At 42.2% G+C, this 22,673-nt stretch overlaps 5 protein-coding genes across 12 annotated transcripts; 3 read left to right on the plus strand and 2 right to left on the minus strand.

The window, feature by feature from the left end:
• Nucleotides 1-2,383: 2,383 nt before the first annotated feature.
• LOC113125221 (protein FAM181A-like) lies at nt 2,384-3,272 on the plus strand. The gene has a single exon (XM_026298561.2). The coding sequence runs from the start codon at nt 2,384-2,386 to the stop codon at nt 3,158-3,160; it is 777 nt and encodes a 258-aa protein (XP_026154346.1). The 3' UTR covers nt 3,161-3,272.
• LOC113125163 (ankyrin repeat and SOCS box protein 2-like) lies at nt 3,265-16,290 on the minus strand. Of its 8 annotated transcripts, XM_026298526.2 has the most exons (11): nt 15,662-16,290; nt 12,105-12,193; nt 11,490-11,618; nt 7,945-8,119; nt 6,147-6,316; nt 5,810-5,965; nt 5,441-5,686; nt 5,187-5,358; nt 4,380-4,986; nt 4,127-4,280; nt 3,265-3,983 (listed from the first exon to the last, which is right to left on the minus strand). In XM_026298526.2, the coding sequence occupies exons 4-11, from the start codon at nt 8,061-8,063 to the stop codon at nt 3,853-3,855; spliced, it is 1,755 nt and encodes a 584-aa protein (XP_026154311.1). In that variant the 5' UTR covers nt 8,064-8,119; nt 11,490-11,618; nt 12,105-12,193; nt 15,662-16,290; the 3' UTR covers nt 3,265-3,852. The 8 variants fall into 8 exon arrangements, with proteins under 8 accessions (XP_026154311.1, XP_026154318.1, XP_026154295.1 ...); XM_026298533.2 differs by lacking the exon at nt 12,105-12,193; XM_026298510.2 differs by lacking the exons at nt 11,490-11,618; nt 12,105-12,193; nt 15,662-16,290 and adding exons at nt 8,192-8,213; nt 8,640-8,939 and having other exon boundaries at nt 7,945-8,157.
• Nucleotides 10,131-12,744, plus strand: ccdc197 (coiled-coil domain containing 197). The gene is made up of 9 exons (XM_026298550.2): nt 10,131-10,339; nt 10,458-10,503; nt 10,733-10,909; nt 11,037-11,194; nt 11,286-11,368; nt 11,485-11,657; nt 11,737-11,847; nt 11,931-12,047; nt 12,133-12,744. Exons 1-9 carry the CDS (start codon nt 10,233-10,235, stop codon nt 12,316-12,318), a joined length of 1,158 nt encoding a protein of 385 aa, XP_026154335.1. The 5' UTR covers nt 10,131-10,232; the 3' UTR covers nt 12,319-12,744.
• LOC113125230 (ubiquitin thioesterase OTUB2) lies at nt 15,573-17,527 on the plus strand. Its single transcript, XM_026298573.2, has 6 exons — nt 15,573-15,708; nt 15,785-15,865; nt 15,973-16,091; nt 16,214-16,298; nt 16,826-17,017; nt 17,131-17,527. Exons 2-6 carry the CDS (start codon nt 15,785-15,787, stop codon nt 17,335-17,337), a joined length of 684 nt encoding a protein of 227 aa, XP_026154358.1. The 5' UTR covers nt 15,573-15,708; the 3' UTR covers nt 17,338-17,527.
• ddx24 (DEAD (Asp-Glu-Ala-Asp) box helicase 24) lies at nt 17,413-22,333 on the minus strand. The gene is made up of 8 exons (XM_026298477.1): nt 21,232-22,333; nt 20,676-21,131; nt 20,437-20,590; nt 19,629-20,138; nt 18,919-18,994; nt 18,338-18,526; nt 18,130-18,259; nt 17,413-17,867 (listed from the first exon to the last, which is right to left on the minus strand). The coding sequence occupies exons 1-8, from the start codon at nt 22,064-22,066 to the stop codon at nt 17,590-17,592; spliced, it is 2,628 nt and encodes an 875-aa protein (XP_026154262.1). The 5' UTR covers nt 22,067-22,333; the 3' UTR covers nt 17,413-17,589.
• Nucleotides 22,334-22,673: the final 340 nt, after the last annotated feature.

Genomic DNA, 22,673 nt, shown 5'->3' on the forward strand with positions numbered 1-22,673 from the left:
TACATGTTTTTGGACTGTGGGAGGAAACAGGAGTACCTGGAGAAAACCCACACAAGCACAGGGAGAACATGCAAACTCCACACAGAAAGGTCCCTGATGGGTTTCAAAACAGGAACCTTCTTGATGTGAGGGAACAGTGCTAACCATCAATCCACCATGCTGCCCCTCTATATGTATGTCTTGCTGTCGACTAAGCAGAATGTTGCCTGCATGTGAGGAAATTTTCTGTCACCATTTATTGATAATTTAAATACTGTATGTTTTACAAAAGAAAAGCAGAGAGTCGACATTAACAAAGTCTGGGAATAATGTCTATGTCCATACTGTCCTGAGATTAATTCAGATCCAGGTGCGACAGTGTTTCCACCTTGTTCCTCAGGGAAAATGTCACACCTGAATGCCCATACAGACACAAACATATATATATATGATGGGGCTTAATAAAGTGTTATTGTATAGCTATTTTTAAACACAGATGTAATACAGGTGACAGAAAAAAGTAGGCTAATCCAATGTTCCACAGTCCACATGTGGAAAATTTCTGGAGCTAGATTTAGTTTCCTGTTGTTTCAGAGAAGAATGATGGCTCAGTAGTTTTTACATCACTGTACATAACTTGAGAGCCAATACACTTCTTGGCTGCAACCTTTACTGAATATAGTTTACATGTGCATCAAATATGTGCACCTAATGTGTCTGTCGATTTGTGTTGCACTGATATAAATCAGTTCAACCTACCAAATATCCGAAACAGTCCATCCACCTGTCCTGGACTGTGACACATTGTGTGATTTATGGATGCCACTACACTTCCTCTTTCTCTTTCTCCCTCACTTCAAAAGCACAGGAGTGGGGTGACAGGCCAGAGGAGGGTGGGGGGGCCCATTGTTAATTGGCCTTTTCAGCTCAACACAGAGGTGAAGAGAAGGAGAAGAGGGGAGGACAATAGGGTCCCATTCCTCTCCAGAACAAGAAAGATGCACTGCTTGAAAAGATAGACCATCCCCAAGCACATATATAGACCTGCGGTCTCCTTAGCCAACCCCAAACTGAGGGAATGAGGCAATCAATCATGAAGTCTACACTTCATTCTAACTAAATGGACTGTAGCTCTGATATAGACTGCAGACGTTTTTTTATTATTATTTTCTGGTGCCATAGTGATTCTGGGTCTATGCTGTGCTTCGAGCACAAGCATGAGGTATGACTTACCCCACAGTGTCCTCACATCTCATTCCATCGCAGCTCCGCTTCAATGGAACGATAGGTACTCGTTTTCCACTTCAATAAGGGGATGAAGCTCAATTAGCATTTCACAAGTCCCCTTTCCTCCTCTATTGCAACCTTCCCCGCGGAGTCCATGCTTTCTCTCGGGATTGTCCTGTTTTGGGCCCTTGTTACCGTTGGCAGGGTGACAGTATTCGAGTGTGCAAACTTGTGCTATTGTCCGCGGGCCAGAGGGAGCCATGGAGACCCCATAATATGACAGAGGAAAATGTTTGCTGATGGCAATTCTATGGGCTTTGTCCGACTCTTTCTCCTTCATGACGACTCGATTTAAGTCTCTAAATGTTTGACTACAAATGCAGGAGTGCTATCCAGCTCCTTTCCCTTTGTCCCGCGAGGTTTGAATGAGTAATTCAGCCTTTGTGTCGCTCGATTGAGGGGGCAAACAGAAAGACAAGATTCTTGAGCGCTCAAGCCCCTTTCCATGGTTATGCACTCTTTAGATCCCCCCCTTCACCAAATCCTACAGCTGACATCACTCTTGGGGAGGGTATATGGGCCATCTATGTTAAAAACTCAACTTAAACAGCCTCTTCCCTGCGTTAGAATGCACGCACATTTCAGCACAATTTACACGCACTTTTATTCACGCACGCTCCGGATTTTGGGAGATGTTTGGCCAACTCGCAGAAATTACTGCGTAGGAGAAAAATCGCATCCTCTCAGCGGCTTTTTTCAGATCTCCATGACAACAATTTGCAATGGTGAAGAATTCGATACCAGGGCGCTTGGAGGCTGATTGGGGTGCATTGTGAGGGGTCTGGGGTCGCTGATTGGTTCAAGGAAAGCACCATAACTACAAGGAGTTTATACTCATTCAGCTTCTGTGCTCCTGTTGCAGCCTGGAGAGAGGTTTGCGCCTGGACTGTGGCTCAGATAGTCTGGATGAGGTGGTGAGTAAAGGGTTATCACTCTGAGGGAGCATGAACGGAAAAGGCGTCACATTTAGATCAGACTTAATTGCTACATTACTGAAGTTAATGATGCGCGCAAATAAACACTGCTAAAAAAAACTTTTTTCTCGTTTCCCTTTAGATCTTGATGATGGACTACAAGTTCTAACATGGACTGAGTTGTTCAATGTTTTGTAAAAAAAATGGCTAATGCAGACAGTGAGGTCAAGACGTTGCTGAATTTTGTAAATCTGGCGTCCAGCGACATCAAGGCGGCCTTGGATAAGTCAGCTCCGTGCAGACGCTCCGTGGATCACAGGAAATACCTGCAGAAACAGCTGAAGCGGTTTTCTCAGAAGTACTCCAGAGTGCCACGGTGCCACGCGCACAGGTCCGCAGAGTACGGATGCGCCAAACCAATGGGGCCTGTTCACCAAAGTGTGAAGGTCGCGGAAAAGGCCCGCTCGGATGTTCAAGATGTGGAGAACATGAGCGCAGTGGAGCAGGTGCCTATGAGGAAACGCCAACTACCAGCCTCATTTTGGGAGGAACCCAAGCTGAGCCAGACCAAAAGGGAAAACTCACATTTAGGATTCAAAAAGAGCCCAGCGGCCACTTCTGAGGGCGGGGAAAGTGAAAGGAGGAAAAGAAGTTACGACGAAGACGCAAAGGTCCCACTGTCTGCGTCCAGTCGACGCAGTTACACGAACAAAGAGACGCTGAAACTGGACCTGACCTCTCACCACTGTGTGAGCGTGTGCGGCTGCTGTCCCTTCCAGTACCACGGACACCAGGTCCTTCACAGTCACATTGTTGTCCCCCATCCGCCCCTTGGACTGTGGAGCAAAGCAGCGGGGACTGACACAGGGAGACCTGAGCAGCCTTATGGACAGAAAATTCACACACACGTCGTGGTCAAACCCATACCGACCAAACCCACTGTCCAGTCTCCAATCTTCAGTGTGTTTGGCTTCATTTAATTAGCCTGTTAATGAACACAATCCCTGTAAATAGGACTAATTACTTCCATCTCCACAGCCTCTTTCTCTTCAATCATTTCAACATCAGACTTCTCCTCAAGCACTTAATGCTTCATCTATTTTTATTGCTTGAATCTAAAGGACTAAATTGCACTTGCAGAACTTCATCAGATTCACTTTCATGCCACTAAGTAGCTGAACCGTGACAGTAAATGAAAAGGTTTTTAACTTTAGGTTTCCACAGAAGGACTGTTCTTTTTTTTTCAAGCACCAAACGTCATGCAAATGAAAGAAAGCATCCTGTTTTAGTTTCCTCTTTCAACTATGAGAATAGAACATGGGGCATAGACAGCTTTTACTTTAAGGTAATGTATGGTAGGCAGATTTGAAGCAATGACTTTTATTTTTAAATAAATGATTGAACTTCGCTCAAGAAATCCTTTGGGTATAAGGTCCTTTTTCTATTCACTGAAGGTTTCAGTGAAAAAAAAAAAACCTACAAGTATTCAAGGACAGATTAAAAAAAAACCCTGTCATGTTAGATATGTTATAAATAGATATTTTATAGATAGAGAGCTGCTTTTAGAGGAACATTCAGAGGCTCAAGCTATCAGACGACTAAAATAAGAACCACGAAATGATAAATATAGTCACATCTCTGATGCATGCATTGCTTAAAGCTCATCTTAAAGTCAGTCAGCCAGGCTCATGTATCTGATCAGTCTGTCTGGCAGAGGTAAACTTGTGAGAGATTTCAGTCTGTGTCTCCCCAACTGGGTCCGAATCCTTAATCTGCAAAGGTGCTGCAGTGGACAAGGTGACACTGTAGACAGGACAAAGGGAAAAGCAAAAGGCGAACGTCACTTGCTTGTCTGAAGGCCATATTTACGGTGTTTGCACTTGTGAGGAAGTGAACAACCAAAAATGGAAGCGAAATGTTTGCATGATAAGATGTCGGATACTCACATGACTTCCTCTTCACAGCGAGCCATTCTTCGCGGCCGTCCAGTAGTTCAGAGAGCTTGCTGCACAGCTGAACATGACTGACATGCTCCAGCAGCAGGTCTATGATCAGTCCGGCCCATTTACACATCAATGGTGTTGAGATCCACTCACAGAACTGAAGAAGGAAATCAGGAAAAAGCTAATTAACCTCCAAAGAATACACAAACTGTAGTTACTGCAAATGTATGGCATTGATTTTGCATATTTTTCACACCTGTGTTGGATTGTCTGATGATGGCTCGCTGCAGCTGAAAGGAAGCATGATGTCATTTTGTAAAACATATTCATTGCTGCTCACAGTTCTTACATGGGATCCTCCTGAAGCTGGGTGAGGGGCACTGCCGTATTTACAGGTAAAGCAAGAGAAGGCATCACAGCCACTGTCCAAGAGGCATTTGAGTAGAGACAAATTGTTCATGCAAAGTGCAATAACAACAGGGAATGTAGTAGAATAAGATGGGATCCTGACGTTGACATCAGCCCCTCTCTCAAGCAGTAAAGACACAGTGCTGACGCAGCCCTGACGTACAGCCATCAGTAAAGGACTGACTGGGTCCAGGGTTAAACTAGCTCCGGCGTTCAGTAACACCTCTGCTGTTTTGGTGCTGCCGTTGGCAATAGCAAAGTAGAGGGCTGTTGTACGTCGATCAGCATATTTGGTGGTGTGACTGTGGGCCAGTGTGGCGTTTACATCCGCACCTGTTTTCAGGAGCACAGCTGCCACATTGTGTCTGTTGTGCTCAGCTGCCAGGTGGAGGGGGCTGATCCAACTGTGGCGGAGCATGGCCCGACTCGTTACTGAGACAAGCAGGGACACAATCCTGAACACAAAATGAGGATGTTATTAAAATAAAAAGATAAAGACAACAAATACAAAGGTGTTGCTATAATTCTCATTAAAAAACCCTTCACGATAACCACTCTGTCACACAATTTAGTATCTGAGTGCAAATGTTACATCTTGAACATTGTTTTCTATTATCATTATACCTAATCAACAAGTTATAGTATCTTAACTTACTCATGGTGTCCATACTGGGCAGCAATATGCAGAGGCAGCAACCCTGAGTTAGTGGGCTTGTTGGCATCTGCGTTTTTACTCAACAGTAAGGCCACAATTTCCTTATGGCCATTTTTACTAGCCTCATGTAGTGCTGTTAGTCCTTCACATGTCTGCATGTTCACATCTGCACCTAAGGAGAAGCATTCTTCCTTTAAAACTTTCAAATGGGGAACAGAACCATTGGAAGAAGAAATAGTCTTGGCAGAAACTACCTTTCCCAATAAGGTAAGAGAGTGCCCTCATCTGTCCTCGCTGAGCTGCTACACAGAGCGGTGCAATGCTGTAGGTATTTGGTAGATTGATTGTAGCTCCAGCTCTTATTAGTATCTCACAGATTTCTGTGTTGTTCCTGGATACGGCCTCATGGAGGGCTGTCCATCCCTGACCACAGCGCTGGTTCACAGTGGCTCCATAAGAGAGAATGAGGCTCACAATCTCCACATTCTCCACCTCGCAGGCTGCAGGAACAGGCAAGACACAGAATAATTCCTACCCCAGTCCTGGCTGGTATACAGTTACATATACACTTCTTTTTTCCCCCCACACACTTCTGTTGCAGACAACTGACTTGACAGCTCTACCTTTGTACAAAGGAGTTTCTTTGTTCTTGCTGCTGATGTCGGGGTCAGCTCCAGCCTCCAGAAGGCACCGCACACATGATAGGTGTTCACAAGACACAGCAAGCAGCAAGGCCGTCTGCTCCTGCAAGGTACGCTTGTCTACTGAGCTTGGATGGGCTGGGGGAGAAGATGTACATATCACACAAACCAATTGGATGAGTCATTTAGCACCACACACAGTGCACCAAGACACTGCCTCAAATATATGTTTCCCTGTTCTACACTGTCGTCCAAATAGTGAACAAATAGTGAACAAATGCATCCTCTGAGACCATCACTAATGCTTTCAGTGTCATACCCCTCAGTAGGGCTTTCAGGCACTCAGCCTGTCCACAGTGGGCAGCGTCATGCAAAGGTATCCACCCATCTTTGTTCTCCTTCAGCAGGCTGTGAGGGGCAGATGTTGCCAGATCATTAACAGCATCCACATCCCCTCTCCTGATGGCAAAGACCACTGGGTCAGCATCTCTGGAAAAGGGAGAGAGAGAGAGAGAGAAAAATAAACACTTTGACTTACACTTATAGAAAACCAAATGTGTTATTTTAGACATATGCAGTGTTTGGGACATGTAGTTTTGATACAACCACGGACATTAAATTGTTCACATTTAAGTTCTTTGCTCTATTTATCCAAAATAAACATATGGTATGATATTTAAATACGTCTTGATCGTGTTCCTCTGTATGTACACAGACCCCAGACCCCCAACACAAACACACACGCACTCTCCGTGTCAAACAGCAACAAAAGACTCACTCCGGCTGCGACGCCGCGTCGCTGTGACCGTCTCTCCTCCTCCTATCTCCTCGCAGTCGCGACAGAACATTATTACATTTTCCTCCAGCGTTACGGAACTGAGATAAGTATTCGGAATAGCTGAATTTCGTCATTACTGATGGCAGATTTCACGGCAGAGCTTCCCACACAGCGCGGTCGAGGCGGCGCAGCAGCTGGGCTCAGCTGTACTCGCTCAGATTATTTTGGGACTGTATTGTCAGAGGCGGTGGGGTGACGGGTTTATCCATATATGTCAAGAGACTCGGACATCCAGAGATAAGACACACAGCACTGCAGATAATGCAGTCTGAGCCGAGATGTGTGTCTCTGCATGTTACCTTTATTTCTGGTTTCCAACATTCAACAACAAAGTTACTATAAACTGCTCACAAACGGAGGGATGAGCAATAAATAAATAAATAAAAACACAAACAACAACAAAAAATGAAGATCGACACAAAGTGATGGTCTAGGTCTTTGAAAGAAAAAAATAAAAGATAATTATAATAATAATAACGATTAAAAATAATAATGATTAAAAAATAGGAATCACTTTTTAGAGGTTACCATAATTTGTATATTTAAAATGTAAACACTAATTAACCCAGATTTCCAGAAACAATACTGCAGACCTTTGTGTTTTCAGTGTTGACCATGACTACAACTTCTGGTTTGTATTCAATGGTGTTTTAAATGGTGTTGCTAATAAATCAAAAAATTGTTTTTAAATTCTGCATATTTTGTCTGAGAAAAGCTATTCCATAAAGAAGATTCCTGTTTCTTTAAGGCAAACCACAAGGGACTGGTTAATATCTACGAAATCACATGGACTAACACAATTATTCATGTCCAAGACTTGGTCTGACATTTTCAGATGATCTCAAAGCATTTCATATTGGGTTGTAACTTAATAACTCACTCATTCTGATTTAGTAGGGTGCAGTTTCTCCACAAGAGGGAGGTGTTTTGACAGACCACATGACAACATATGGCACCTTCAGGACATTAAAGACTGAAAGGGGGTGGGCCAGTTTAGACCTGCAGACATATACATTTCAGTGTCGTCTTCTACAAGTGCAGAAAGTAATTGCTCCTGCCCATGTATAATTACTTAAACAACTTACAGGTAATATTTTTTTAGTTTAGAGGATGCATTTATGTAAAATTACATTATGATTAAATAGTATGTTTAACTATATGAATATACTATAGCTTAAAAACTTAATTCAAATGAAGATGGGTTATACAAATTTGCAAAAGAAGCTCTGGGAATGTGCAAACAATGTATTGAAATAAAAGTAATATAACTTTTCCTCACCTGAGTAAGTTTACTGTTGAGGTGGCTGAAGTGTGGAGACTCAGGGAGTGGAGATCCAGCCGGTCTTTTATATCATTTAGTCTCTGGTAAAGAGACCTGGATCTGCTGACTGCAAGCATCACAGGAGATTTGTTGTTCACTCAGAGGACCCGGTCATCCAACAGTGTGTTGTCTTCTTCACAGAGAAGAGATGAGGCTCATGATCTCAATCAGAATATTAGACAAGTCTGAACAATGGCGACAAGTGTAAAAACCAGTTTGTAAACTCCCTAAAGCAAACAGCAGTATACAAGCATACGTAAATGCACATACTATATAGTAATATAGACCAAGTGACTTGGGAAAAGCTGAAATCTGCACTGGCAGACAACAGAGAGCTGCAGCTCAGGCAATGAGGATAGCTGCCTTTTAAGGGCATGTTCAACTGTGTTTGGTTTCACTGGATTGTGCTGCTGCAGAGGCAACGCTCATCAGGTCATGTGTGATAACTTCTTCTGTGAGCTATGCAGCTAAATTATAGCATTTAGAATAACACATGAAGCAGAAGCCAACGTTAAAGTTACATCTATGACAATGATAAACCAACTAAGAAAATAATGTTTTTTCACTATACTTTGAGACAGGTGATAAAATATACACTCATGCACAAATAATAATCACTTCTGAAAATAATTTCTTTAAAGACTTCAACTCACCATCTGACAGTGTGTCAACTGATTCACTGAAGCTGCTTTACAAATGTGTTGAGTAAAACAGTCTAATAGCCTTCTGTTGTATACGTTCTTACCGTGATGTGATCAAGCATGAAAATATGCTTGAATTGTAGGTACACAAGAGTGACACCTGATATCGATTTCTTAATCACTTCTTCGGAAATGCCTGTGAACAATGCTTCCTGCATTTAAACTGGAAGTGGCCTCTGTTTTTCTGTGACAAGGAGGAACCAGACAAGTCTAGCTCTAAGACTGTTTTTAAAATGTATTAGTCTCAGACAAGATGAGTTAGAAACATATGGACATAACAAGCACTTTTGCTATATATTTAAATGACCTGTTTTTGCTGCTTCACTTGGCTGTTTGATCTCCACTGTGCTTGATATATGTCCATAATGTGATTCTAGAAGGCCGGTTTCACATTCATTTGCTAAAAGAGGAAAGTTTCTTTGCTTACATCAAATCTTAGTGCTGACCTTGCTCATACGTAGCTACATCTGTGGCTCAATGCAACTTACACAAGTTTTGTGTGGAAACTTCCAGTGCATACACAGAGAATAAACTTTAAGGACACTGAAGACACCTCATGTCTAGTAGTTCATTTTTTAAGAAGAAATGCATAGTTTGATAAAGAACAGGCTGTAACTTTAAGACAACAAAATATTAATGATGTTTCCATCCATCCATCCATCATCTATACCCGCTTATTCCTATTTAGGGTCATGGGGATCTGCTGGAGTCTATCCCAGCTCTCTTCAGGTGAAAGGCAGGGGTACACCCTGGACAGGTGGATTAAAGATATTTGTCCCTAGCTGTTTTTAGGTTATATATCTTCATTAGCCATGCCTCAGTGCATCTTTAAAAGGAAGTTGTTTGCAGTGATAACTGCTAAAGATGGGGTCGGCAACTAATGCTCCTCAAGGGCCACTGTGGTGCTTGTTTTCCAGCTATTCCAGCCCTATCCACTGCTGCTTACCTGGATCAGGTATGTAGAGTCAATCAAAAGATGGTAGATACCATCTCAGACGAGTGGGGTGGGGTGGGGACAACTAAGGCAGTGGTCTTTGAGGAACATGGATTGCTCACCACTGCACTAAAGCCCTATTGAGTTTAGACCTGGACACATACAATACATAGAGTACTAAGGCCTATATAGAGGCCTAAGATTCAGTCTGAGCCCATGTTGGGTGGAATGCTCTGCATGTACAGCTCTTTGCTATTAGGATGTGTGAGGCTGTAGCCAGTGTTTTTATTTTTCATTCATACCATATCTCACTGCGAGAGTCTGCAGGAGAGTAATTTTTCTCATGTGGACTCAGAAATCAGGGCGGAGTGAGCGCTCTTCATTTCCTCCTGCTCTCGGACATCTACAGATCTCAGTTCTTTCATTCGGTCAATTAAACGGAACCGCCTCTTCCACAGTTGCCATGACAACGGAGCAACGATCCCTTGAGCATTCGCCATCGTCTCGCGGGTGGTTCCCAGGCAACAGCAAAACAAACCCAGGACAACATCCAGAAAAGACCCCTGTTCGTCCTTCTGACCGGGATTCACCGAGAATATACCGGCAGAAACATGACGACGCCTTCTCTCCCTTTCTTAGATAACAGCGACCCTCGTCTAAAACTCAAGGTGGAAAACAGAATGAAAAACCTTTTTGTAACACAGTCGGATAATACCAGGTATGGTTTTATTACAGGCATGAAGTGGGCAGCATGTCGGTTTCCTCTCTCTTTAAAACCTCCTTCCTTTTAAAACGTTTTCATTTGATGATTTTGTTATTGTTGATTTTCCCCTCAGACATAGAGAAGAGAAAGATATCAATCACATACCTGTTGTAACAGAGGTAAGAATGTAGAAGCTGCCATAAAATAAGGACAAAATCTATGCATTCATGAAAAATACAGAAAATTATGTGCTGCCTGCGATGATTTGTACTTAGATAATTGAGTTGGGTTATAAATACTTATCTTTTAGTCATTGTGCAACTTTTAAATAGTTCTATATAAGCTCATTTTAGCACATTAGAAGAGTTGTAGTCTTTATGCTTCTGAATGGTTATGTTTTATCTGTAGACTCCTAGCAGAGTCCTTGAAGCAGGAGTGAATACTTTGCAAAAGACCCTGGTACTGAAGAAACAGGCAGAGCTGGACGAGGTGGACAGGCAGCTCCTGCTCAAAAGACAAGAGTTTAAGATCCACATGGAGGCTCTGGCTCAGAGAAGCGCTGAACTGGAAACAAAACTACAGCAGGTGAATTTAAACCTTGATGCATGCTCCAAAAAACTCCAGAGCAACAAGAGTGTCAGTGTTTGTCACTGATGTTCAGATTAAACTGTCCTATAATACAGTTGCCTTTGGGGTTTGAATTTCCACCCAGACTACAGAGAGGGCGGCGAAGTTTGAAAAGTTTGTGGCTGAAAATGAAGCAAAGCGACAACGAGAGATGAAGAAGTGTGAGGCTACACAGGAGCAGAACATTTTGAAACAGACAGAGATAGAAGAACTGACAGATCAGCTGAAACAACTTCAGACTAGGTGACATGTTTACACCAAGGCTTTGAGGTTAGATATTATTTCACTAAGTCTTACCTTTACCCACTTATCCTAACTATATCTCAATTCACAGACAGCAAGTTTTAAAGGAGAAGGTGGCAAAATACAAAATCTATGAGGACGTCTTGAAGAAAACACTAGATTATCTACCTAGCAGTAAGCCCAAATCTAATTTTTATTGCTGTGTATGAGGGAAGGTTTATATACACCTGGTTATGGTAGTCATTTACACACTGGCTGTAAGATGTACCAAAATGCATCATTTTTTTCAGCTTACCTTGATAGTGGGTCTGAATCTTTGGTTATGCCCATTATTCGGCGCCACGAGACCCTGTCCATCACTAACCAGGAGCTGCTGCAGCGTTTGGGGCATCTGGAGGATGAGGTGGAGCAGAACCAGCAACATCTGCAGACCATGAAACAGGAGCACAGTATCAAAAAACTGGTCAGATATGCACCTGCAGCTGCTCAGTACAGCAATTTTAAAATGAAATTAAAAAGCTACTAGTTTATATCATTTGTAGATGGCACACAAAGAGCTGTCCGAACTCCAGCGTGAGTTAGAAACCCTCAAAGAAGAGAACAAACAGGCAGAAATTAACCTGCTGATGGAACAAGGCCTGTCGAGAGAGAAGGTATGCTTTTCAGATTATCAGCTGGAAATGATAGGATGGGAGTTTTGAATAGATATATTTGTCATTTGGTCATTGTCACTCAGGCTGAAGAAGTGGGACAAATGCTCATGGCCATCAACAACCTAGCAGAGCAGTGTTATCAACCAGAATATGGACCTTTCGAAAACATGAACGTACTGACGAAGATGGACATGGTGAAGGTAAAACAGTTGGTTTATCAGTATTCACATTGGATTATTTAGGTTCCTTCATCTAACCTTTATTTAACCATGGGTATGATTTCAGGAATACATTCTCGACAAGGCAGACACAGAGAGGAGAGCGAGGAGACTGATGGAGTCAGGATCTGCAATGACAAGCAGAACAGCTTTGACAGACAGAAGACGGAGGGAATCACTGAAAAGCATCGGCAGTAAAACACAAATCAAAAGCTCAAGCAAAGTTAGTGGGAAGAGTGATAAACTGAGTTAAAACAAAAACTACACCCAATAATGAAGACTGAAATGCATTTTAAAATAACATTTAATATTTTTGTCAAGAACAGATTTTCATTGTTTGAATGTACCTGCACAGGCTATGCACTAGGTTTTGCACTTAATATTTTATATAGATTGTCACAATAAGGCACTCAAGGAAATTTATGCATCAGAAGTTTGTTACTGTGTATCTCTAGTTTCATTTAAATAAAACGCTCACAATCAAATAATGCTGCCAGGAAATAATAAGCCATCAGAAAGATATGCATGCAATTTCCTCATATTTAGACTATAAAAATAGCATTAATACATATAGTTGAGAGAATCTGGCTTTTTTTAATATAAAATCTGTTGGTTAGGTTCAACTGTTGATCATGAATTACATCATCTGTTCTGTATCTACCAAAGCAAATTTTTTACAACATTAAAAAAAACTGACCAAGAAATATTCAACTGTATTGTGTCCATCTTTCACAGAATAATTGATAAAGTTTGAAGTTGCGTTATGTCAGTCAATTTTTGAGGTGCTGCTATCACTCCTTTAATGTTATTACCTTACTATGGTTGAGATGCTGCTCCCAACTATTCTTTACAGACTTATTGAAAAACACCCAATTCCTTCATGCTACTTTGCACTTTAGTGTCTTCAGTTTTAGCAGTTTTTGGTTTGTGTCATTCAGCCAGCTATAGTCCAAAGAAGTTCATTTACAGCTCAGATCCTCTAAATATTTGCATGAATCCAGCCAACACAGTGAAAGACTGTGGCCGACTCTCTACCTTTCATCATTCCATCAATAATCCTATCATTTATCAGATGAATATATTATCATTGAATATCACCCTCCCTGCAAAGCCTGGTGTGATTCTTTGACATTGGATTTGTGCAGTAAAGCCTGTGTAATAAATTGTCTTCTCTAAGGACTCTTTCCTCTTCACACCCACTGTAACTCAGGGTCTGTGCTATAGTCTGTAAACCTATAGGCACCTCAGAAAGCATTAAAAGCCAAACAGCCATAGACTACAGCAGCATCATAACTGTTCCTACTTAAGGAAACCCCTTTAGGTCCACTCACTGGTCATATTGAATCACCTCCAGCTCATTGCTCTGTGCTGTTCTGCAGGTTCTAACCTCAGGTTCTCTGTAAGTTTGACACTGACCGACCCTGTTTAGTTTTGCTTTAATTCATCTGTTTCATTGTGCAGGCAGATCAATCAGTCAGTCCAGATGTTGCTCCAACTTTGCCCCTCTATCCTCTGGCAAACCCTTTGTTTGTTGGAGCATGGACTGTGTGTACAGACACAGTGCAAAGTGAAGCAATTATGTGGCCAGTTTGAGCTCAGAGAAGTCAGGCTGTATTCAAATTATCGGGCTGCTCTGTGTGGGAAGCAGATACTTAATGCAGGCCCACAAGATAATAACTCATGGGAACAAGATAATTATTGCGTGGGAATGAGATAATCAAGTCAGTGTTTATTTCTAAAGCACATTTAAAACAACTTCAGTTGACCAAACTGATGTGCAATATATGCCAATTAAATAAATAAAATTAATTAGCGTACACCAACATTAACCCAAATAACCATAATATAAAAGTTCAGCAAACACATGTCAAAATATCTAGCTCAACTAGAATTGAATAAAAAAACAACAACATGTGTCTTTAACAAAATGGAAAGGTAAACTATTTCAATGCCATCAAAAACGCTCTATCATCTCTAGTTACAAACCTATATCTAGGAACTATCAAGAATAATTGATTTGATGATGTTAATGCTCTAGATTAGATATAAGGGTGGAAGAGCTCTGATAAGTACTTTACTGACACTGGGCTAGGCCAATCACATCCCTTTAGATCCTACCCCTCCTCCTGTTTCTGGTGATACATGCTGCAGCTCAGAGCCAAAAATCTGTGGAAGGACAATGGTATATGAATGATTAAAAGAAAAATCTCGTCAAGTGCTGCAAAATTAGAAGAAATAATCCAGATATTTGCTGCAGGGACTGTAGTAGCTTCTACATAGCACATGACTAAATAGATTTTGAAGGAGCAGGAGATGTGGCAGAGGAGCAGGTGAGGAGAGACAAAGTGAACAGGACAGGGCCCAGAGACAGTGAGCAGGACTATAGTTGAAGCTTCGTGATTTACAGGGACTCAGAGGGAGATTGAAAGAATGATTCTGTTAATGTTCAACCAGTTACTGTGGGAGCTATTGTATATGGCATGGATTACTGTTATTACTATCTATGGGGCAGTGATGAGCGAGTTCACTAGTCCACTTAACCACAGCAGTTACTACTCAGCTTGGGTGGGGTCTGACCGATTATGGTGGGTCAAAAATGACAATTTTGATGTTCTAGTCCTGACCTGCTTAAACACAATACTGGAGTAAATATACTTAGATACAATTCACTACTTCTGAGTGCATCTTTCCCCACTGTTTCTATACTGGAGCCTATGTGCCACCTTGACAGAAACGGAAACAGGAAAAAGGCCAGGTGCCAAACATAACAAACAACAGGTTAATTATAATTATATAATTATACAGGTATTGTCAGTCAACATTTTATGCTTCACCATGAGCCCCTCACAAATATTCTGTGACCAAAACTTAATAATGCATGGCAGTGAGATCATTCATGTCCAATATATGACAGGGAGTTATGCTGTTTAATATGCCTATACAATCTATATCTCAACCATGACACGTGCTGTATCCATGGTATGTATAATGTAAAAACTTTGTCAGTGCCATATAATGTATATACAAAATGCTTTACTTTAGGTAAAGTAGTGGTTGGTCTTCACTGAATCTACAGCAGAGGTGCAGTAGATCATGCACACAGAAAACACTGGGCTGGGCAGGGCAGTAGATCCGACTCTTAGTTCTTAGTTTTGTTCTTAGTTAGACTGAAGCCTTGAAGCTTTGAACCTTTTTCAACACAAGTAGAAGGAAAGATTCATGAGGCTTCCCCTGCAGTGGATCATGCGCACAGAAAACAGCGGGCAGGGCAGAAGATCCGGTCATGTAGAGTGGACAGACATTAGAAGCTGAGGTCAGTAGAAAACAATAGCTGCATGAAGTAGCATGTCGTCTGAGTTGGAGTACATGCATATTTGGCAACTTAATGAAGTGTCTGCCAGCACTGTAATTCATTTTGAGAAAAAGAAACTATGTCCTATGCTTTGGTTACAAAACGTAGGACGGCTAGCATTAAAGAAACCCTGTACTGTCCCTTTAACACAAACACGTGGTATCTGCAAACATCCGGTTTGCGGAAAATGGAAATAAAATTGCAACAATGTTTTGACAAAGCGCTTTGACGCACGGAGACTTACCAAATTGTGGTTAGGTTTTTCTTACGTCGTTTCCATGGTGTCGAAAGGTATGTCGTGCGGGCTGTCTGTCGTTTAAGCTGCTCTTTGGTCTCGCAGGTAGTGAAGCTGTTTGTTTGTCGACAGATGGAGGCTGACTGTGTCGTTTCACGCAGAGAGGACATTTCTTCGCTGTTCCCCGACCAAACGCCGTGTGCCAAACTCAAAGTAGGCTCTTTAGCAGGGGAGGGGCGGTGTACTGCAGGTGGTCAGAGCCACCCCTCTTAACTGAACCGGTCCGCCGCATAATAACCAGACCTTTTGTCCTTTGTTAGGATCTAAGCAGCCAGTTTTCCTCCGTGAGGAAAGTGCGCGGGGATGGAAACTGCTTCTACAGAGCCTTCTGCTTCGCGCACCTGGAGTCAGTCCTACACAATGCCAGGGCTCTGCAGAGGTCAGTTGTTACCATTACTGCCACTTGCCCAAACTGAAGTCGCCCAAAATTGAAGGTTGTTCACGAAATCATCCATTATAGAAGGAATAAAACGGATCTTGTTTCACTGGTTTCATTTTCAGATTCAAGGACAAAATTATTCAGAGCAGCAAAGTTTTGTCCTCTGCGGGATTTGATGAGAGTTTCTTCAATCACCACCTGAACACAGTAAATAAACCAGTTGCTTTTACAGTCACACGGGTTATTTTATTTGACAAGCGATTCATCGGGCTGTAATTCAAGTAAAACCTGAAAGAGAAGTTTTTACTTTGTTTAAAAAACTGTATTCCTGCTGAGACAGAACCATCAAAAACGATCTTTAACATTGTAAAACAAGATTTTGGTCTGGATGGAAAAGTCTCTTTTCCAATACAGTGTACTTGAATGTACCAATTTGTTACGCTTTTATTTTGTCCACACCCCTCAGCTGCACTTCCGTGTAGATCTTGAAAGCAAAACTTAAATACAAAAATACCCATAAATCAGTGTTTGGGGTGGGACTGAGCTCCCTCACACCCAATAAAACCTTGTGTTTTAGGTAGGTTTAAAAAAAAAAACAAAACAAAACATAATCTTGTTAAGTGTGATCAGTCTGCTAGTAGACCTGGGGATGAAAATGAAAGTGTTCCAGCAACACTTGTAGAACTAGGAAGAAGAGTTCTGATCAATATTTAACCATTTTGTTTCTCGGTAAGCTCATAGATGTTGTGGAGCAGTGTCAGGCTGACGACCATGAAGACACGCTGCTCAGGCTCTTCAATGAGCTGTCGACCTCTGACAGTGTGGTGCAGTATCTCAGGCTGCTCACCTCAGCTCACCTGCAGAGTCACGCAGACTTCTTTTGCAACTTTGTGGAGGCACCAGATCTGCATGCCTACTGTCATGAGGTTAGTAACTGTGTGCTGCTGCCATCTAGTGAAGAACAAATCAATCATATTTTACTGTCTAGATTAGGAAAATGAAGGTTTCGGGTGGGATGAGATCTGCATTCTTTATTCAGGAAGTGGAGGCTATGGCGATGGAGTGTGATCACGTGGACATCCTGGCTCTGTCGCAGGCTCTGGACATTTGCATCCACATCGTCTCTCTGGAGGGCGATGAACAGCAGTTGGCTCACCACATCATTCCAGAGGGTGCTGAACCCTCCATGTGCCTCCTCTACCAAACATCGCACTATAACATTCTCTACCCACAACCTCAGCACTGATCAGGGGTCCACAGGACGCAGCTCCTCTCAGGAATACTGACTTTGGTTGAATGGAAAACAAACTTGACTTTAAGACATTTTTGAAAACAGACTTTTATAAAATGTTGCAGTTTAAAATGACTGAACAACATCCTAAAACACAATTACTGCACACTGTGCAACAAGTATTTACATGAATATATTAAAATGACATCGACTGTATGTAATCATCAGTTATATAACTCATGTCGCAGCCTCAAACACATTAATATATCACTGAGGCTGCTGCCTTCCTTTATTTTGCTTCTGTTTCTTCCTCTGGAACACTGGAACACTTTTCTTTAACTTCTGCTGCTTCTCCTGTGCTGCAACCCTGGTTAAGGCACTTTCCATTGCTATGTGAGGCAGGGAGAGCTTTCCCATTTGAGTGGGGTACTTAGTCTTTATCACATTCTTAAACACAGGCTGGGAGATCAAATGCTTCAAATGCTTTTTCATCCCCTTAACCATCTTCTGCTGCTCTCTGTCAGCGTTCTCGTCCTTCGCTCTGCCTGTGGACACATGGGATCCTCAGCTGTTGTATATCTGAACATTTTTCCATAACCTGAGCATGTCACGTCACACTGCTCTGGGTGTGTGTGCACGGTGTGTGTGTGTGTGTTCACTACTGTGTGTGTGCACTTTGTGATGGGTTAAATGCAGAGCACAAATTCCGAGTATGGGTCACCATTCTTGGCCATATAAGTCACTTTCACTTCACTTTCAAATGTCGCAGAGATTTTGTTGTTTAACATATAATTCAGTTGGTCTTACCAAGTATGAGCTCATCATCTACCTCCACCTCCAGGGCCTCTGCAGCTTGTCTTAACCAGGAGTTGTGCTGCTTCTCCCTGCTGTTGTGGAACTCTATCTTTTCTATCTTCCTGGCCAAGTTTACCCGCTCCTACAAAAACAAAACTAAACAGTGAACAAATATAACATCTTTAACATTGCATAAAGAACTAATGCCAGCGGCTCTCACCTTGATTGCTTCCATGCATTTGGTCTCTATGGGGAACATGGGAAGCTCCTCATTCTTTCCAAGAGTCTTGTAAATCTTCCTGAAGTTCATCATATCGTCTGGGCCAATTAGGAGCAAACTGAGACCCTCTTTAGTGGCTCTCGCTGTTCTGCCGCTCCGATGGACGTAAGTCTCAGATGTCCTGGGAACCTGATGTTGACAGGAGAACATTATAAGGAATACTTAAACCAAGTATTATTTGCCTGGCTGCCTTTACAAACAAGTTGCTGTATATAGTTTTTTTTTTTTTATTCTTTCATTATAAGATAATAAAAGTAGCACTTTTCAAACCTGGAGAAATTAATTTATTCTTATTGTGCTGTCAGTTTAGTTTGACATTTACAACATGCCCTGTGCTACGGCTCAGACAATGCATAGTGTGTTACATTTAGTTGTGCTCATGCATTTTTAGGATATTTACATTTATCTGTCAGAGACCATGAACAAAAATAATCATACAAAGATCTGAATAGATGTAACTGAATGGGAGGAACCTGCTTGTAGTAAATTATAATTAGTGATAAAACTATGCAGAAACATACCTGGTAGTGAATAACGTGTTGAACATCAGGAATATCCAGCCCTCTTGCTGCCACATCAGTAGTCAACAGAACACAACTGAAAGTATTGTTTTACAGTGTCAGTTCAGTAAACATGGGGTTAATGGAGGAGTTCAACATTACACACTGAGCTATAATTTAAAGAACTATAATATATTTTTGCTGTTTAATTAATAACTGAGGTCAGATACAGCTAATCACTATTTAAAAGATGCCAAAAAATTTTTTTTAGCAGATGCTACTCAAGAATAAAAGTAGGACTATTACTTTATATGACTGGAACACAAGGCCACAGCCTAAGATAAGATAAATTAAACTTTATTCATCCCTGAAGGGAAATACACTGATTTCGAAACGTTCATTTAGCAACATCCACTCTGTCCCAAAGGGAGCAGCATAGCACATGAACAGACATGACTGAATATAAAGTGCACTGAAGTAATTTGTCCAGCTATTGGGGGATCCATTTGCAAAACTATGGTCGGTGCAAACTTGTAAATTGCTGAACTTATGCTGTAAATGCGCAGTATGTTAAAACTACTAATGGAAAACATTATCCAGGGATATTTTTGCATACCTGCTAAAACCCTTAAGCCATTAATTGCAGTGACCTGGTTATTATATTTCATAATAGGCACACGATCACTGGCTAAAGTCACCCTAAGGCAAACATGAGTGTGTGCAAGTCTCACCTCTCTCTCTCCGCAAACCTTTCCAGGTTTTTGAGACGTTGCTTCTGGTGCATGTTGGCATGTAGAGGCAGTGGTGTACAGTCCAAGATAACCAGCAGGGAGTTCAGTCTCTTGATACAGTCTATGCTGTTGGCAAACACCATGGTGCGCCCAGGATACTGGAGCAAGAAGTAATAAAGGTAGAAGTCTTTCTCCTCTTTCTGACAGTGGATCCGCGTCTCACTCAGCGTCTCCACTGTCGCCTCCTTCCTGGTAAGGTCAATGACTTTGGGTTTGGACTTAATCCCCACTTTCTCCATGAGAATTTCCAGCTTGCTTCTCTGGTCCAGGTTCTTCTTTTTCTGCAGGAGGCGGGTGGGCAAACTGTGAGCCATGGTCAGTGTGGCGGAGAAGACAAATGTTTGCCTCTTAGGATTGAAGTGTATGGTGTTCAGCATCTCCAGCAGATTCTCCAGTTCTGCAAAGTGGCCTCTTTCTACCATGCGGTCGGCTTCATCAATGACCAGGCATCTGCAGAATAACCAGAATAAATGACCTGTCTCATTGTATCACACACTACAGTCTGAAAATGACTGCATAAACAACCCCTTCAGCAAACAGCAACAATGTACATACAGTCCAAGCTGGGTATCTTTGTTTAGCATTTCACTGCTAATGTGGGTTGGGAATTTTTGAAAATCAGTGACATGAAGAAAATCCGTCTTCATTTAGTCCAGTTCATATAATCAGTATTAAATCTTGCACATTATCCTGTGTAGTCACTGCATGTGGAAGACGTCTGCAGAAAGACATGTAAACTGTAACTTACCTGAGCTGTCTGAGGTTCAGCAGATGTGGATGCTTCTCCTTTATCAAGTCCCACAGGCGTCCTGGAGTGGCAATAATGATCTCTGGCCTGCGCTTTAACATCCTCCTCTGTTTCTGTTGGGCCATTCCACCCACCACTATAGCTGTTTTGATATCTGCACAACAGAGACATCCTGACATATATTAAACTGTTAAGGGATCAAGGCTCCTATCATAACACTTTGACTAATGATGACTCACCTGTGAATTTTGCAGCAGCATCAATATGGTGTTTGACCTGAACAGCCAGCTCCCTGGTGGGAGTGAGAACTAGTCCAAGCAGGGGCTGACTCTGACCACCAGGTTTTCCTTCTGCTTCAGCGCCAAGCTCAAAGTCCAACTCTGTGTTGTCAATCACTTGAACGCATCCGAACCCTTCATCCTCATCATCATCCTCACTTGCACTTTCACCTGAATCATGCTGATCCTGGTCTTTGATGCCTTCATCCTCTTCTTCCTCAGCCTCATGCGGGTCCTCTTCACTTGAGGCTCCAGCTGTGTTAGCTGACTCTGTGGACTCATCCACAGCTGGTACAAACAGACTCTCCACTTCTGCGGTTGGTTTATGGTTGGCATCAGCAGGTTTGTCTGAGCCATTCTTCCACTCCAGGATGGTGTGGATCATGGGGATACCAAAAGCCAAGGTCTTACCACTTCCTGTAATGACAGTGTTCACATTGGGAATTTGGAAATAGACTGTAATGGGACAAAAACTTTGACGATAACTTAAGAGGAGTGACAGAACTTTTTATCTTACCTGTCTCGGCTGCCCCCAGTATATCCATGCGATCTCTGATGGCAGGAGGTAATGCCAATGCTTGAACCGGAGTGGGTGCCCCAAATCCAAGGCTGCTCAGTGCCTTCAGCACAGGGGAGGGGACAAACAGGTCCTTCCATGCACTCACATCTGTATTTTTGTCACCAGAACCAGAAAGTGCTGTAATTGTCCAACTCTTTGCCTGTTTTTTAGGAGGCTTTGTCACTTTGTCTTGAGGGGGTTTCTCTTCCTCCAGAGCCTGATACTCTGCTGACGCTTCAGTGTCCAGCTGTGTCTCTGGATCCTCTGTGGGATTTTCTATTTGCTGCTTCTTCTTCTTCTTCTTCTTTTTGTTGCTTTTCTTTGCATTTTTTGATGGAGCATCACGTTCAGAGAAAACACCTGAATCTTTTGAGGTGTCCTCATTGTTACCTAGGTCCTGGTGTGTCTCCTCTGTAGAAATACTGTCCTGTTGGATTGTTTCCTTTGCAGTCGGTTCCTTATTTTTCTTCTTCTTCTTTTTGGCTTTTTTCTGAGCTGGTTCAGCTGTTTTCTCTTCATCCACCTCTCCCTCACTGGTTTTTCTCTTCATCGCTTTTTTCTTCTCCTTCTTCAGCTCTTTCGCTGCTTTGACTGCAGCCTTTTCAGGATCTATGAGTCGGTAATTTGTCAGCTCTTCAAAACACACCAGACCCTCCATGCCCTCCTCGGAGAAGAGACTGGGATCCAGCTCTACGGCTTTCCATTTGCCTTTCACACGGATGCCCCGTTTGGCCGGACTCCGCAGGCCGGAGAACCGAGGCTTCATGTTCGACTTCATCTTCTTTGTCTTCATTTTCCTACAGACGCATAAATGATCCAAGGCTACTCTAAAATGTGGACCTGCTTCTGAATGACTGGGTAAAGGAGCAGGTGTGTCCTACTTTCCACGTTTTCTGAAGTTCGCCACAAACTGCGCGCTCGAGTTAACGATGAAAAATATTAGCGCTGTGTGAACGATCGTCCAACACAGACCCACTGAAACTTATCGAAAAGCTAAATTATCATTACAAATACTGACAACCACGCAGCACACGAGGGCTCAGCCATGACACCGTTGATCACGTGGTTTGGAAAAAAAAAAAAACTTTATTTGTCGAACTACGGGAAGAGGACAGTCCAAACTTCGGGGTGTTATCAAGACTGTATTAACTTTGTTGCTGTAGAGGCATTAGTCCCCAGGTAATTAAAGTATGGCCTTATAAATCTCATTCAGACTAATAAAGGGAAACAAACTCAGATTTCTGCTGCTCTACATGGTAATAAACCTATTACAAAGAGTCCTGAACTCATTTTCTGTGAAGTCATCTGCAGGTTATTATGAATAAGTAATTGTGAAAGAGTTTTTTTTTTTTTTAGCCAGTTATAACCTATAGACACATTATACCACTTTATAAAGTGAC

Source organism: Mastacembelus armatus, chromosome 22, assembly GCF_900324485.2.
Source record: "Mastacembelus armatus chromosome 22, fMasArm1.2, whole genome shotgun sequence".
Lineage (NCBI taxonomy): Eukaryota > Metazoa > Chordata > Actinopteri > Synbranchiformes > Mastacembelidae > Mastacembelus > Mastacembelus armatus.